General features: G+C 40.2%; 2 protein-coding genes across 2 annotated transcripts in view; one reads left to right on the top strand and one right to left on the bottom strand.

Moving 5' to 3' along the window:
• CLDN16 (claudin 16) overlaps positions 1-3,344 on the bottom strand; it is a 94,253-nt gene extending 90,909 nt beyond the window's left edge. The window contains exon 1 of the mRNA XM_070582520.1: positions 1,528-3,344. Coding sequence (XP_070438621.1) covers positions 1,528-1,736 — 209 coding nt within the window. The 5' untranslated portion in view covers positions 1,737-3,344. The remainder of the gene's footprint in view (positions 1-1,527) is intronic.
• CLDN1 (claudin 1) lies at positions 1,616-17,246 on the top strand. The gene is made up of 4 exons (XM_008540800.2): positions 1,616-2,156; positions 10,523-10,687; positions 12,775-12,859; positions 14,580-17,246. The coding sequence occupies exons 1-4, from the start codon at positions 1,934-1,936 to the stop codon at positions 14,740-14,742; spliced, it is 636 nt and encodes a 211-aa protein (XP_008539022.1). The 5' UTR covers positions 1,616-1,933; the 3' UTR covers positions 14,743-17,246.
• The last annotated feature ends 235 nt before the right edge of the window (positions 17,247-17,481 follow it).

Below are 17,481 nucleotides of genomic sequence, written 5' to 3'. Positions count from 1 at the left end.
TGCAGTCCTGCCCTATACAGCTGCCTTAGAGCCTTCCTGGGGTCTGAACAGACTGGCCGAAGAAGGGCAGCATTCACTGCTTGAATCTCCGTTACTCCTAATTAAATCTCTTCATCCAGCTTGTGTGTTACACTCTTCATTGCTAGTCTTCACATCTCTGTGCAAACCTGTCCTTTGGACTTAAACCTTCAAAAAGTATCTGGAGATAGCCAGGAAGAAGTGAGGTGGTGAGATTTTTGCTTTTTTGCATTTTTATAGACATTTTTAGGGCAGTTTTAGCTTCACAGGAAAACTGAGCAGAAGGTACAGAGATTCCCAAGTGCCCCCTGTCCCCACCCATGCACAGCCTCCCCCAGTGTCAACATCCCCCAAGGGAGAGAGCTTTCTCATTCCTCCCATTCACATTCTGAACTTTTTAAATGTTCCTTCCTTTGCACGAACTGGCAGCTCCCATAGTAAATACTGGGGCATATCTTGTTTTCTCCTTAGCACATTTATTTCTGCCTCCGAGATGCTTCTGTTTTTACTAAAACTATAGAAGCTTCTCCTCCCCATCACACTCCCGCCACACACAAAAATCAGTTGGGAAAACATTTTAATTATTCCAAACCACAACATCACTTCTGAGTAACTACAAAGAAGGAAGTTTTAGAGACCCATAAGGGAAACTAAAGGCTCAACTAGACCAAAACCTGGTGTGGTGGCTATAGCCAGTCACTGTGAGAATCAAGACAGAACCCAGACTTACTCAATCCCAGCCCAGTCCTCTTTCTGCTGGGGAAGACAGACTAGACGCTCTTGCCTTTGACGAAGAGCATCTGATAATTCATTAATGAAGCATCCTTTGGGGAGGGGTGAGAGGGGTTCATGGGCCAGGTCCCCCTGAGAATGAATCATAGCTCTAAGAGAAACTGCTGTGGGGAAGAGGCCGGGGTGTGTATGTGTGTGCGTGTGTGTGTGTGTGTAGGAGCCGAGGAGGTCAGGTTGCATTTTCATGAGGATGATAACAGACTAAAGGACATGTATTTCAGTTAAGTTGAGATGCAGTGGAAAGCAGAGTGGGCTGAGAACCAAGCACTGGATATGCTACTAACTTGCTGTGGGATCGTATGGAAATCCTGTTTCCTCTCTAGGTCTCGGTTTCCTAATTTATAAAGTTAGAGATGGCTTACATCCCTTGCAGAAATATATGATTCTAGGAGAGACGGTGAGCGGAAGGAGCAGAGGCAGGAAAGGGGAAGCGGAGGAAGCTGAGCAAAATGGAGAGGTGTGTGTGTGAGGGAGGGGAGGAGAGTGGAGAATAGGAGATGCCTTTTATAAGATAGTGAAAAAAAGTTGAAAATGAAACTCTAGGTCTCCTTTGAGGGCTCCATTTTTCAGCTTTATCATTTAAAAATGTGTTTACACCTGCATAGTAATTTTTGGATGAATGTAGATTGAATGAAGGGAAAGCCTGAGAAGGCTCACAAGGGTAAAGGGAGGGAGGGGAGAAATGAGAGGGGGAGCGCCCAGGAGCACACCGCATACCCGATCCTTCTCAGGTTGTCCCCGCACCGCCGGCTGGACTTTCCCGCCACGGCGCGACGGCCGACGATGCTCCCTCTCGCTTTCCCAGCGAGCCGACCTGAAACCGCCAGGGGGCGCTGCGGGCGGCCGGGCCGGGGGCGGAGCTGCTTTAAATCGCGGCGCTCAGCGGGTCGGCGTCTCAGTCTCGGAGCCGCCGCAGCTTCTGGCATCCCGACTCCAGCACCGACTCGGACCCGGACCCGGACCCAGAGCTTCTCCAGCAGCGGCGCAGGGAACAGGGCTCTTTGCAATAACTTCCTCTGCGCGGCTCCGCCACCCCTGGGAGTCCCGGGTGCGCGCCTGCAAACTCCGCAACTCCGCCTTCTGCACCTGTCACCCCTGAGCCGCGCGGGCGCCCGAGCAAGTCATGGCCAACGCGGGGCTGCAGCTGTTGGGTTTCATCCTGGCCTTCCTGGGCTGGATCGGCGCCATCGTCAGCACGGCGCTGCCCCAGTGGAAGATTTACTCCTATGCGGGCGACAACATCGTGACGGCCCAGGCCATCTATGAGGGGCTGTGGATGTCCTGCGTATCGCAGAGCACCGGGCAGATCCAGTGCAAAGTCTTCGACTCCTTGCTGAATCTAAGCAGTGAGTGCATTCCCCATCCCCACAGGTGTGACCTAGAGACCCAGACCCGCAGTGGCTCCGTTTTGGAATAGTGGCTACCAAATGATTCTGTTGTGTGACTACGTGGTGGTTAGTCTTCAATTGATCAAATCCTCTGAGCATGTGCTTTGTAGGGAGGAAGTGGAGAGAACGGTGGTTTGGGAAAGGGGAGGCCCGAGCCTAAGCTCCAGTTTTTCCTCTAACTCCCTGGGTGGCGCTTTTCTGCTCCGCTGGGTGTGGTTTCCTCTTACATTCCATTGAGAGTCGGGTGAAGATTGAGAGGTGAAGGCCGACCTTGAGCTTGAGCTCCTTCCTAGGCCTCTCCTGGCCATTCTAAGATTCTCTGTAAATTGAAGAATGGTAGGGTTTGGACAAGAAAATTGTGTGCCTTGAAAAATTTGGAGCCTGATAGCTTCTCAAGTTTGTAAAATTAAATAGATAATCCCAGAGTATTAGATACATTTCTTTACTCTATCTTTACTATGAGTTTTCACGGTGAAAGTCACATTTCTATATGGAACATCGCAACTCAGGGTCTGCTACTCACACTTGAGTTTGAATCTTTTGATTCTTTTGATTTTTAAGATCCAGTACGTGCCTGGAGGCCCCTTTGCATCCCCTTCCATAGCTCCTTGAAGAAGCCTCTTGAGATTCCCCTTGACAGGTTTAGCTTTCAAGCCAGGGGTCTTCGGAGGAGGCAGATTGTGTTGTTACTTTGGAGAGTGAAGGCTGCTGGCAGGTGGAAAAAGGATGACAAGGGAGAAAAGTTCCAGATAACTTCCCATCATAATATGAGGGACGAGTAAAGGTGAAGAAAAACGTCACAAAGGAGACACAGCTGAGGAATTCAGCAGCGGTCAGCCAGGAAGGAAGGTAGTGAGAGACGGGTGGGTCTTCTCCAAGTTTCCATCTTCCACAAGGGTATTTCTCTGTCACAGATGTTCACTTCTTATTTCTGTCAAGTTGGAAAGGATTATGTAGAGAGAAATATTCCTAAGGATGGTGGGGAGAAGGATGACAGGATCGCTTTTTATTTGTATTATTTTTTTAAATAAAAGCTTTTGAGTGCCTTGTCAGAAACTCATTAAATTCCCACTCACTTAGGTAATAACAATTCATGGCCAGAGTATCTTCCTTGAGGTGTTAGGTTAGTCGTCAAGCAGTGCGTCTGTGTTATGCCCTTGAACTAAATGGAAGAAAAGCTGGCTTAGTCTTTGCCTAGATAAACAAGCCGGCCCACCATCCCACTTGTGTGCTGAGGGTGAGCAGTGTTGTCATCACTCGGGTTTACTTCAGTGGCTTTGTCTGCCTCCTGCATGTAGCTTTGTCAGAAGCTGTGTAGTTTAGAGTTATGGAATCAATTCCGAATCTGCGTAAACACCTTGAACACTTGTGGACTTTGGTGACGGTTTTGAGTGTTGTCGTTTCAGTTTTTCAAAGTTCCTATATCAGGACTCCTTTATACCAAATGTAAGGAGTATATTAGGTATACTCCTTTATATAACCATTGACTCTCCCCATGGAAAGATAAATTCGTGTAAGGAAATGGTGTCAGGCATTTTGGGTGTCGTGGAGGAATCGGCAGATGGAGAAGTTTCTACGGGCAATTGCAGAGAAGTCTCTGATGCTTCTGAACAAAGTAGTTCGTTTTCAACAGGTTTAAATGGGTTTCCTTTTAACTTCCTTAAATGACCAAATCGAAGCAGATTGATCCATGTTGTAAATACTCAGATCATCTCTTCACATGGTAATGTGTTAAGCTATTTCGTTTTGATTTATTCGTAGTTAATATAGCTAGTACAGTTTCTGAATCGATGGTGGAAGAACTAAACAATACCCTCCCTCTCCCCTCCATACACATTTTGGAGATTTCTTTGGTTGAATTTTTTTTTTTTTCAATTCCAGATCAGATTCCTCTTTTTTGTTTTAATTAAAGCTAGAACTTATCCAAGGTGGGGCGGAGGCCTGTCTTTCAAAACTGATACTCAGAAGAGGGAGCCTTGACTCACTGGGACTCTCCCCAACCTTCCAATGACTCACTGCATGCCGTTGGATGGATCCCAGAGAACCTCTCTCCATTTCTCCACCTGTGCGGCGGTGCTCACACCCACCTGATGTAGACACTTGAGGTGGCTATTCATTGGTTGATTTGGGTACATCTCGTTTTGTGACATCTAAAGGTGAACAGGATTATCTGTCTATATAAATAGTAAAAGGTTCCTTTTATTCCTTGTAAAAGGTTGCATTCCACGAAGTGCTTTCAGGTGAAAAGCTTGGCTAGAAGTTTCCTGAAATTGTACCTTGTTCTCTTTGCCAGTGGAGCCTGCTTGGCATCTTAGGGTTGAAACACAGGGATTTATCAAGGTTGTAGCACTAGACGTGTTAAAAGCCCTTGTTCCTCTGCTCTAACTGGTGTCAGCTGTAAAAAGCACGTGACGTTCATAAAATGTCTACAGGCATGCAGGGTGCTTAAACCAATATAGGAAACGAGATACAGCAGGGCTTCTTTTAGGTGGTTCTCGCAAAGCAGTTTATGAAAATGTAACTGAGAAACTTCCCGGGGAAACAAATGTTACACTGTGTGTTGTGGTTCTGCTGTGGCTGAGAAAATTTCAGTTCTGTCCAAAGTACTTGATGTTTATTGACATTGATGACTCCTGCAGCTGATAGTTGGAATATACAAAGGAGAGTGCCAGATACAGTTGCGGTGGACTTTTCTTAATTAAATTGTACATCTTGCCTTGTTTTGATCCAGTTCTCAAACTTTTGGCAAACTAGTGCCTGTTTTATGTGCTTAATTTTAATAGCTAGAGCTGTCCAAAGATTGGGCTGCCCTAGGAGGCTGCGTGGTGGGAGGTGTGCAAGCAGAGAAATTAAGTAAGCATTCTGTAGGAATGTTGTAGGGAAAATCCAAGCCCCAGACAAATGGGAGGTTAGGCTAGACTCTCGCTAAGTCTCATCTAACCTTGGTATTCTGTAATTTGTTTATAAGCTCCTCCAGCCTGTTCAACTTGCTTTGCATGAATCCACATGTGTGTAGGTGTGTTTAATGAGTGTTGGTTGTCAGTGAGGTTTCCCAGCACTCTCACCATGATGTCAGGCTCAATCAAAGAGGCAGAATCACTGACTTGGACAGTCTTTGAAGCACAGGCAGAGAGGGGGGAACCCACTTACACTTCCCCAGACTGCATGAGGCCTGCTGAACCAAGCGTGTTCAAGGGGCTGTTGGTGTTCATATCTGCTTCAAGAATCAGTTCAGACTCTTGGCATGAGGGAAGTCAAAACAAAAATCCAGGCTTGAGATCGGAGGTTCTCAGTTCTTACCCTGATTTTGCACTAATTAGCCATGTATATGAGCCACTTGATGTGTCTGGGCTGTAGTTTCCCCACTTATAAAATAGGGCAGAGTGGGAGGAGTGGGGAGATGAATCCATGATTCATCTATCCATGATTCATTCATCCATCCAACAAACGTGAGCCAGGCCCTATTCTTGTTCCTAGGGATGCAGCTAAGATGATTTATAAGGTACCAACATTGTTTCCTTCCAGTGCCAATGTTCTTTGTTACTAACTGCAGTGATTGAAAGCAAAAAGGCATGGTTCAGGTTTCCTTGATTGGAGTGATGAGTAAGTGGCACAGAGGCAATATCGAACCACAAATTTAATCGTGAGGCATTTTCTCTAAGAGACAAAAAAAGGCAGCAAAATTGCTCTCATCCTGAAAAGTGGTACCTCCTCCCTCATCCCAGGCCACTTCGCTTACTGACTGTGCCAGTGTTCTGAGGTCACACCCATCAATAAAATGGAAATGCTAACAATGAGCACTCTTGAGAAACTTTCAACTGGAGTAGGGACGAAAGATTTAATAAGTGAAAAAGCTGTGAAAGCATAATTCTGTGACAGTCTGTGATGAGCTCATTTAATTGCAGAGGAGAAGAGAGCATTTTTGTTCTAGTTACCCAACGGTCAATTCATTTATTTGTCTAATGCTTATTAAGCAACTACTGACGTAAAGAGGGACTATGTGAGAATGCAAATATAATTAACATGTATTTTATTTATAATACATAGTACATAGGGTAACAATGTAGTAATATAGCCAGTAGATAGTATAAACAATGTCAGGTATTCACAGGAGATTCTGCTGTTTGTATAGTAAGACTTTAGAAAAAGAAGGAGAATTCCACATACTTGTCTATGCTTGTCTTGCTGCACTTATGTCGATTAACCTAACTGTAGTAGGTTGGTAACTTCCAACTCATTTCTTGTCTTGTAAGTAGAGATCTTTGTAAGTACTTTTCCAAATTATACTTTCAGGTTGCAAATGGTGAGAACTCCTTAGGGGGTCTTTACTCTCAAGATTATGAGTCTAGCTAAGTATAATTAAAAGCCTGCCTTCTCCCTTTACTGCTGAATAATGATGAGAAACAATAGTGTAACCTTTGAATCTTTGCTAACCATTTTGTCCACAGACAGCTTTAGTCAGTGATGATAATATTGTAGACATATCGGCAAATGGAAGGGACCAGGAAAGGAATGTATTTGCTTCTAGATTTGATCCAATTAGACCAGCTCAGAGTTAATAGTCCAAGGCTATACTGTATCTCTCTAATCCAAAATTGTATTCTGTGGCTTTCAAACATTTCTCAACTTCTTTACCCTGCCGATCCTCATTCCACTAGGAAAAAACTTCATCTTGGAAGCTCATTTGATACATAATTTTAAAATCTAGAAAATTTTAAAAGATAAATCAAGTTAAGCAAAAAGCATGATTTTTTTTTCCTTCCCTGTATGTGTTTCTAGCTTTTAATGGTCTCAACTAAGACTGGCTTTCTGTAGCAGGATTGTAACACCCCGGCCAGGTTCTCCAGGGAGGCATTTCCCGGTATTATTTCAAAGATTAAGCTAAACACAATAGAGGAAGTATTTTTACCTATCATATTAGTACAATTTTGAAAGAATAAAGACATGTTCTAATTTAAATTAATTGAACACAGATTGAATAATCCACGTAGCCTGCCAAGTACTGTTCTTAGTGTTTTGGTTGGAAATATGAACAAATATCTGGCCCGCGTCGTCGGGGAGCTCACAATTGCATAGTTTAGATCTCTGACATAAAAGGCTGCCATAAGACCTTAATCTGAAGGATTCGTCTGGTTCCAGCTTAAAACTGTGCAATTTAGATTCTACCTGTGCATAAAACCCTCATAACTTATAACACAACACCTGCTTACTGTGACTTGTCATCCATCCTTACATTTCCCTAGCTCTTGAGTTTTCTTGCTGGTATGATTCTCTGCCCTTTTTTTTTGTATGTTTTGCATTTCTCCCCACATATCGATATAGTTAAAAATCCATCCAAATGTCTGCAGTGAAGCAAGATGAGATTTTGTGTTTGATATCCATCTAGTATTGTAAAGTAGAAATAAATTTTGTATGTCAATGGATCCTAGGCTATAAATGGAAAATATTTCTTTTCAAGATAACACCATTACTTTATCAGTTTGAAAAAATGAAACATGATCCCCTACTCTATATGGTTTTTATGAGTCCCTAGGGATAGTTTTTCTTCATTTTCTCTGTTATTTTTTGTGTATTATACAAATAATACGTTATTCTATAAGGAAATAAAACATAGTAAAGTTTGTAGCAAACATAGAATAAAATATCTGCCCCCTCTTTGTAAAAGAAGTGGAAAGAGTAAATGGGTATGGTGTGAATCAAATGTGTTTTCCTTGAGAACTTGAAGGGGAAAGAAACCCTGAGAGATGGACACTGTGACTATTAGGACATTCCAGGTGAGTGCAGATGGAGCCTTGGAGTGGTTTATCCGTGTGGGTTGCCCTCCTGGGTGGTTTTATACAAGCATGACTCATGAGGCTGAGGCCCCGTCGACTCCTCGTGAAGAATGCCGTGTGAGCCTAGTGCTCAGACCTGCTGGACTGGTGGCCTGCTGTTTTTATGTGAGGTACAGGTCAGAATGGTTATTATAGAAGCTGGGTCCAGTTTGGGGCCCTACAATGCAGACAAAATGGAAAACTTGGAGAGAAATCAGAGGAAGCAACAAAAGTGATTAATGAAGGGCTGGACAACTGGGTATTTATGAGAAAGCAAAGCTGAGGGGCTGAGAGATGTAAGAGGCTATACAAATTTGAAGAACTATCATAAGAAAAATATACTAATTGTACTCTCTCTACTGAGGGTAAAAATTCTGTCACTCCTTCTTTAAGACCCTCCCATGACTTCTGATTACACTTTGAATAAATTCCAAACCCCTGACCCTAGTTTGCAAAGCCCTGCATGATGCATGTCTTCTGCCCGCCCTGCTAAACCCACCTTTCCACATCCTATCATCCTCCCATAGAGTGACCACCTGTCCCAGTTTGTCCAAGATTGAGGACCTTCTCGAGATGCAGGACTTGTAGTTTTAAAACTAAGATAGTCCAGGCAAACAGACAGGTGATGACTCTTTCCTCCTGGCACGTGGATCATCACTGTGACTTTCAGCATCCCTTCTTCCAGTGTTTCTTTGCCTGTAATGCTTTCCTTCTGAGTGGAATTTAGGACCAAATCTGAAATGTATGTTTTATATAAGGGCTTCGTTATTTTATTTTTCATTTTCCTTCTATGTAATGATTGTGTTTGCAAAACCTGTTGGTAAATCAGAAGGAAAGACACACCGTAACTGTGGAGTCCTTGGTACTTTCCTTTTCATACCACAGTATGGTTTGTGATTCCAGGGAAGAAGTTTCACAATAATCTTATAAGCAGCTTCAGTTCCCGGTAAGCCCATGGTCCGTGGAACATGTGTTTTGATTCAGCAGTTCTTATGCCACTGTGGAATCTTAAGATAAGTGTGTGGGTAGGGTGCATCTGTGGCCACACAAGCTTATGAGGAGGTGGATATGTGAGGGGAGCAGGGAGTGCCTCCATTTTGCTTTATAATTAAATCAAGTAAAAATTTATCCTGGCTTCCAAAATCTCTCTCAAATACAGTAAAAAAAATACCTTTGATACTTCTTAGAAAGAGATTACTATGATTTTATCATAGGTTGTCTGGTTATGGCAAGGATATTAACAAATTAAAACTGAATAATGTTTTAGAAATCTTCAGTGTTAATTATGATTGGTACCATAAGTTTTCACCTCTGAAATTACCAAGACTGAGCCTAGGTCTAAATTAGTGTGATACAAAACGTTTCTGTCATGTCAGCCACTTTTGAAAAACCTCAAGAAGTCGATTGTTCCAACTCCCTGGTTAGAGGTATCATTATTCACACTTTACCTAATAGAAACATGGTCCTAAGGAATAACAAGTAGCTTACCCAAGATAGCATGGTTTGTTACAATGTAAATAATATTTATATATGCAAAAATACTTGTCACATGTTATCATTGTCAATGAGATAATGATCTTTATTTGAAGGAGGAAATACATCTAGAATTAATCAATCTCATCTATCCAGTGTAGTTTCAGCTTGTTTTTTTTTTAAGTCTGTGCCTTTATTCCACAATGATGATATAATGTTTTTACTCTTTAAGAAACAAATTGGGATAATCTCTCAAACCTGACTCTGTCTATTGATCATGACTTAGTACAACAATGACAATAACAGGAAATTCGAAAATTAGTGGAATCCTGAGAAATACTACATTGAGTTATTTTCTACTATTTTACAACATGACAGTTTAAATAGTTTTAAAAACTGGTGATATCTCTGAATATGAATCTACTATGTTCTAAAGTAACATCTCAAAGGTCATCTTATTTTGTTCTAAGAAAATGACATTCATACTCCTCACTCACACTCCAGCCACTAGAGCTGCTAATGTTGCTTATCCAGCCAGGACAATCTATAAGAAATTCATTTATCTTCAAATATTCACCTGGTTTTTCTGAGCTTGCTGACTGGAGTATATAGCTGTTGACTAATATCAAGATCTATCGTTAACCAGTTTAATTATAAATGGTTTAACCTTAAGGATAATACATATGATTGTTATTTTAGAATTAAAATGCTTTGTTAGTAAGGATTAAAGATGTATTAGGTCAGCTAAACCTATTCAAGCAGATCATTAATTACGTTTCCAGAGGATTTTGAATTTATTGTTGAAAACATAAAATGTTAGAGCTGGAGAGGATCTTATTCATCATCCAGCCAGGCATTTGTTTTTCTGGAAAAGAAACTATGTTGGTTACCTAGAAACATCACTAGAATTGGGGTTTCCTGGCTCCTGGTTCAGTTTTCTCTCTTCCACACAATATTGAAATATACTAGGTCTTCTGCCACTCTTCTCTTGTTGGTCTAGGCCTGATTTTTACATGTTCTAAAATTTTTTTCTGCCAGGTACTTTACAAGCAACCAGAGCTTTGATGGTGATTGGCATTCTGCTGGGACTAATAGCCATCTTTGTGGCCACTGTTGGCATGAAATGTATGAAGTGCATGGAAGATGATGAGGTGCAGAAGATGCGGATGGCTGTCATTGGGGGCGTGATATTTCTTTTTGCAGGTAAGAGAGGCCCTGCTCCCTTTTCACCTTACTGCACTGTCTCTGACATGGTTTAAGATGTAGTTTTCAGTTTCCTTAGATTATATTGGATTTGTTGCACTTCAACTGATGTATTTCAGCTCCTTTAAATCTGAAGACATAGAAACCTTAACTCCAGTTGACTTTCACATTCTCAAGCAGGAGCCACATGAAAATTTGAGATCTGTGCTCACAGCAAGCAGGTCTATGTAGTGAGAGAGAACATAAAGAATGTGTGAATCATGCTGCTTTGTAAGGACTGAATGGGATTGGGATTACTGGAGAAAAATGAGGACAACGTTCCAGGTGGGTGGATGTACCCATAGATCAGTGAAGAGAAAGGCCAGTGAGAGTGGAGGTGGAATGTTGAAATGGTAGGAAATAAAGTTAAATGAGTTAAAAAAAGCAAACAATACAGAAAGCCCTTGAAAAAACCTTGATAAAAGGATGAGGTTATATTTTCCATAGAAAATAAAAATGTATTTGTTGCTTTATTCAAGTGTTGATTGATGAGTTAGATATGTGACATTTAAGAAAAATGAGAGCCAGAAGAAGACATGGATAGTTCCATTGTAAAGCCTTATAACAAGGCTTATATTAAATAAGATAGTGTGTGTGTATAAAATAGTGTTTGTGTGTGTGGATTTATGTATGTATAAATATATATATATAAAACAATAGACTGCTGTATATATTATATATAGTGTATGTATACTATATTATGTGTAGTAGTCTATTGTTTTTGAAAATGACACCAGCGATATAATCTACCACTAGGAAAAACTAGAATTAGACTTTCCTTTCTTATTTTCTCTTTGACAAAAGACCTTGCAGGGGTCTTTGTGCCAGCATAATATGTGGAATTAAGCAATAATGAAGGAAGAGTGCCTGTGGCTTTGCTAAAGGTTTGATTAGTTTAAAGTGATCAGTCTTTCAGTTTATCCAGATTAGCTTCTGTCAGAAAAAGCATGACTGGCATTTTATTCACAATGGTTTAATCTGGCGTCAGAGGCCGTGAATAAACTTATGCGTGGCTTCACTTGCCTTCTTGTAACTGCCATCGGTGATGGCATCATTCCCACTTCTGTTTCAGGGGCTTCCTAGGGAGTGAGGGTTGCAAATTCCAGAGCATACTCATGGTCTATCTAAGCAGCCAAAAGAAGTAGTGTTTTTTGTCAAGTATTAAGAGGCAATTAGATTGGGCCATTTTTGGAGGGTGAGGTAAGGGGGAAAAGCGAGTAGCATAGAAAGATTTAATGTTTATATTGATGGTTTCTTAGAATTACTATAGAAGATTATTTAATTTCTTTGGATAAGAAAAATTGAGATATTATACTTCTTGTAAATGACGGAATTATTTTGATTAAGTAGTCTCTCTGGTATTACTGAAATATGAAATGTGTGGGAAATTGAGGGTACGCTGCATAAATTGGTCTGACATGGCACCTCAGCAAATCTCAAGGCAATACCTGGCATGTCTGGCCAGTGGGGCAGTAGGAATTTGCGTGGTCTGTGGTCTGGTTCTTTCTGAGACAGGTCATGCTCTTCCCTGCTATCTAGCTCTTTACTTTCCTTTTGATCCTGCAGAAATGTAAATTTTTAGTTTTGGTCAAGAAGAATATAGAAGAGTTTTTGCATCATCCCTTTTGCAAGTGATTCTATCTATAGTAATAAGGACATTGGTTTTATCTAAAGTAGTTAGTACACTACTGTGTAACAGTATCTTTGAAGGAGATCTTTAATGACATAAATCCGTTGAATAGTTTCTAAAGAAAGCATTATTTGTGCCAGTGACCTTGGACTATAAGTGAATAAGATGACAAGAGGGGTATAAACTATGCCTAACTCTGGCCTATTAGTTTTCTCTGTCTTAACAGAATACTTGGAATAAATCATGTCTGAACTTCTAATCTCCCTAAATTAAAATTATCTAAATTAAAATTGACTAAATTAAAAATGTCAGCATGATGAAATTTAATTCTTGTAAAATACTTATAAATTTAATGGGCTGTATATTTTTGCTCAGTGTTCCATAGTGATTAACAGTCTTTTGTTTTGAATTTCTGTAGGTCTGGCTGTTTTAGTTGCTACAGCATGGTATGGCAATAGAATTGTTCAAGAATTCTATGACCCCATGACCCCGGTCAATGCCAGGTAATGCTGTTCATGCGCAAAATAGTTTGTTTTCTGAGAAAATATCCTTTTTATGTTCTGCAAAATCCAGCTAGTGCCATAGCTTCCCAGATATACTTTTCAGAATTTTATGAAATTTTATGTCAAACTTGAAAATAATTTGAATGGCCTGTGACTCATGTTAAAATGAGTTTAATAATCGCTTTAATAACCTATATTGATGACAAAATACACTTAAAAGTAGAAAAGTTCCAAGCTCTATACTTTCCAACTGTATGCTGGACTATTTTTTTAAATATTAGTAAAGATGCTAATATATTTGAAATTTCCTTTTTTGAAGTTTATTCTGATACTTACAACACTTAATTCTGATTGTTCACCACTAACACTTATGATTTCGGGAAAAAAATAGTATGACTGCAGGGGGTTAATGAATAATACTTCCTTCCCAATAGTTTAATTTTATTTATGAAAAATCAATTTATTTATGAAAAAACTAGCTGAGACACCACTTTGAAATTTTATGTTCCATCACAACTATAAAACTGACTTTACTAAGGTCATGTTTCTTAATATCGCAAGTTGTGGAAGTTAAAGAGCTGATTCTTGGCTCTCAGGTGCTGACACGACACTGTGATCAGAGACAAGGCTCTTTGTCTCAGTGTGATCACATCTTTAAAGCCTAATAACTACATTCAGAGTCAGGATGTTAAGATATAATTATTGTTTGTTGACCATGAGGATGAATGGATGAAAAACCCCTGTGGCTGAAGATTAAGTGTGCTTCTTTTTATATAATCACTCACGTGCAGGAAAGCACATACTGCAGTGATTGTGTTGGAGCCCATCCCATAAGATTTACCATGTAGGGACTGCTGGAGGTCAACAGGCTAAAATTTTACCAGTAATGGATGTGAAAGCATGTTGTAAATTGCTAGGTGCACTGTACACTTGTTTACATTGTCTCATGTGATCCCGAAAACAGTTCAGTGAGGCAGATGGCACGATCCTGCTTTAAGAAGAGCAGAAACTGAGGTTGAGAGGTGAAGATGCTAGCTCGCAATTGCAGCACTTGAGAGTTGGCATCAGGATTCAAACTCGGGCCTTATAACTCTAGATCCAATCGTTCTCTACCCTTACTGTTCACCGTCAGTCAGTCACAGATCCTCTCCCCAAGAGTCTGGCTTAATACATCCACCTTGATCAGCTTAATCTGGAATGATCCATGGACTGCTTAGAAGCCTATTTTTGCAAAATCATAAATATCAGATTTCAGTGTATATAGGTACTTGGGATCAGTTATCGAAAACTCTAATAGTCTCCATCACACTCTAGTAGTTTCTTTATAGGATATAGACTGCTACGTGGCAGTAACATGACTTGTTAAGTTTTAGCTGAGGAACCATGGTCCAAACAAACCCGACTTCTAAAATATATAAACATGCTTTGCAAGTCTCCTACACATGGAAATGTCTTTGGAAATACTTGTGTGATTAACCTGGGATTGCATGCTACATTGCCTGATCTATTGTTGCGGTTGTCAACAACTGCAATGTAAACATTCTTTTCTGTGTGTGTGTGTGTGCTCACAAACCTTGAAGTGCTTCCCCAAGGGATCATAGGGGATTATTTTCAATGGAAAAAAATATAATGAGTATGATATTGATTTCTTTCCTTAATTATATTAGAAAAGTTTCTAGTGATTCATTGATTAAACAAATGCACTGTCTTGTCTTTTCAGGTATGAGTTTGGTCATGCTCTCTTCACTGGCTGGGCTGCTGCTTCTCTCTGCCTTCTGGGAGGTGGCCTACTTTGCTGCTCCTGTCCTCGAAAAACAACGTCTTACCCAACACCACGGCCCTATCCAAAACCTGCACCTTCTAGTGGGAAAGACTATGTGTGACACAGAAGCAGAAGGAGACATCCCTATTGGAACAAACAGCAAATGGACATTGAAATACTGTCATTGACATTAGGACCTTAGACTTGTGACTATTGTAGTCTGAACCGTGGTATTACAAAAACACATATTTTTTTAAATACCCATTGCTAGAAGTGACTTAGTCTTATCTCCTTTCCTCAATATGGAAGGGAAGACTTTTCCATTTGTATTACTGCTTCCCACTGAGGAATCATCTCAAATGTGGGGAGAGGGCGCTCCTTAAATATATACAGATATGTATATATACATGTTTTTCTATAAAAAAAATTAGATAGTAAAAACTCTTATTCTCATTATGTTGGTACCAGCATAGCTAAAATATATCTAAATATATATATATTTAATTCTATTTTAATTAAATAAGCAGTTTATTTGGTATATTTCTCTCTCTAGCACTGCACATATATGTTAGGTCAAATATTATTTACTCTCCTTCATCAGCTTTTAGAGTCTTTGACAGAAGCCCTAACCTACTCTACCAAGTATGAATTATTTCAATTCTTCACATGTGCCCTTTTCATATGCTAATTTTCTATTCTTTTTTTTACTATGATCTTATAGCACTTGCTTTGTCATCAGTCAATCATTTTTCATGCCTTTGTTTTTTTAGGAGGTTGGGCTTAACCCTTGAATCTGATAACATTTCATATACCTGCAATTTAATTCCTAAAAGTTCATAAGAATCTCTTACAGATCAGAGCTTTCGGAGCAAATCTGTCTGCATGACCAGGTGATATATTCCTGTTGACCTTCCCACACAATCCCTGTACTCTGACCTACAACACTCTTGTTTGCTTTGAAAATATTTGTCCCTTTGAGTAGCGGTGTGCTGCTTTCTCAGGTGTTGTAACAATTTTATTGATTGAATTTTTAAGCATCTTATTCACAGTTGTATATCCCCCCTAACTACCGATTTCGTACCCCCCTCCTCACTTGTAGTATTTTCTTATGTGTAATTATCATATAGTTTACTCTTCCCAGAGAGGTATGGCATGTTTGTCTGAATGAAATGCTAGACTTTCTGTAGTGATAATCTGCTGACAAATATTCTCTCTGTCGCTGTAAGCAAGTCACTTAATCTTTCTCCTCTTTTCCCATCTGTCAAATTGAGATAATGATACTTAACCAGCTGGTAGAGGTGGAATGAGTATTAATTAGCTGATATTATGCTCATTCTTTGAACATGAAATGTGCCTAAGTCGTGTTTTTATTTGCTCAATTGGCTGTTAAGAAGTCATTGAACCAAACCTACACACACGCCTTCACATTGTTCAGCACCTCCCTTTCTCCACTGGCCAATTCTTTTCTTTTGGCTTTGGCTAGCACGTGGTTGGTGCTCTGTTCCATTTTAACAATTGCTCTTAGTTTTCCAGTCGGTGGAAAGTGCTCCTTCACTTGGGCAAGATGATGTAATGGAAAGGGTGTTGGCTTTGGTGTCTGGAGACCTGATTCGAGTCTTGGTGCTATCAGTTACTGCGTGACTTTGGGCAGGGCACTTGACTGCCCTAGATTGATTGCTTCATCTGTAAAAAGGGGATTGTAATTCCTGACCTGCCTACCTCACAGGGCTGTTGTGGGGATCCGGTGAGATGCAAGACGTGTAAATGTGGTTTTGTAAGGTGAAAAGTCTTGTGCTAGTGGAAAAAACTAAGGAATTTAAGTGCATAGGTTTTGGATTACTTTTCAAATGACTGAAAAGAGGGAAATTTTAAGAAAGAGGTTTCTCGCCTTAACCAGTCTCTGAAGTGATGAGAAACTAGAGCAAAATTCGGCTTACTAAATGAAAAGGATTCTAAGGACATCTTAGTTTCTTCAATCAGTATGGCCTGATGCTTTTTTGGGTCTAAGGGTTTCTCCTTTCAGGAATGCAGACTTGACCTAGGACAAGTTTGCAGATGTAATGGGTGAAAGAAAAGTGTAAGTGTTGGCAAAGCCAAAGTATAGAAGATTTTTTGAATTATAATAACCTGCAAAGGTATACAAGGTGGATATCTGTTAAGTGATGCCATCAGAGGTGTGGCTATTAGCTGGCAGCCAACACTGCTAGGATAGTTATTTTGGGAATGGTAATTCATAGTGAAACCACATGGCGGAAGTTATCTAAAAGACTGCATCATATGAGGATTTGAACCTAGTACATTTTAGAGTGTCTTCCACACCTGAAAGTCTATGCTCCTAGAAGGCATACTTCAAAGACCCTTTGCTCCATATGTAGATCCTAATGATGTGTGAGTGTAAATGCATGTGGTTACTAGTTGCTAAACTCTACCAAGAAATCTAAAGTCTAAAATGGCCAACAGAATTGTTACACCAGAATTTATCCAATTTTGATATTTTTGTATTCTATTACCATACCTGGAAACAGAACAATAGATATTTGGGGGTTTTGTAATGGGAATTTGTATAAAGCATTATGCTTTTTCAATAAATTGTTGGGTTTTTTTAATAAAAAAATAAATACTTGGCTTGTTTTTCTAATCATTTATTTCAAGATCGCCATGCTTGGAAGAGGAAGTGGCTTGGGATAGGGTCTGACTCACATGTGTTCCTGGGGAAGAGCTGTGGTGCCTCTGGGCTATCTGTCTAACAGTTGAGTGACTCCACCCACTCGAAGGCCTTATTTCTCTCAACCTGAGCTGCTTCCTCATCAAGGCTGGTGATAGAAGAGAATGCCAGGAGAAGTTGCTTGGTTTTTTTCAT

This window comes from Equus przewalskii, chromosome 18 (assembly GCF_037783145.1).
Source record: "Equus przewalskii isolate Varuska chromosome 18, EquPr2, whole genome shotgun sequence".
Classification (NCBI taxonomy): domain Eukaryota; kingdom Metazoa; phylum Chordata; class Mammalia; order Perissodactyla; family Equidae; genus Equus; species Equus przewalskii.
The sequence above is the reverse complement of the archived record's forward strand: the minus strand, read 5'-3'. Positions and strand labels throughout refer to the sequence as shown.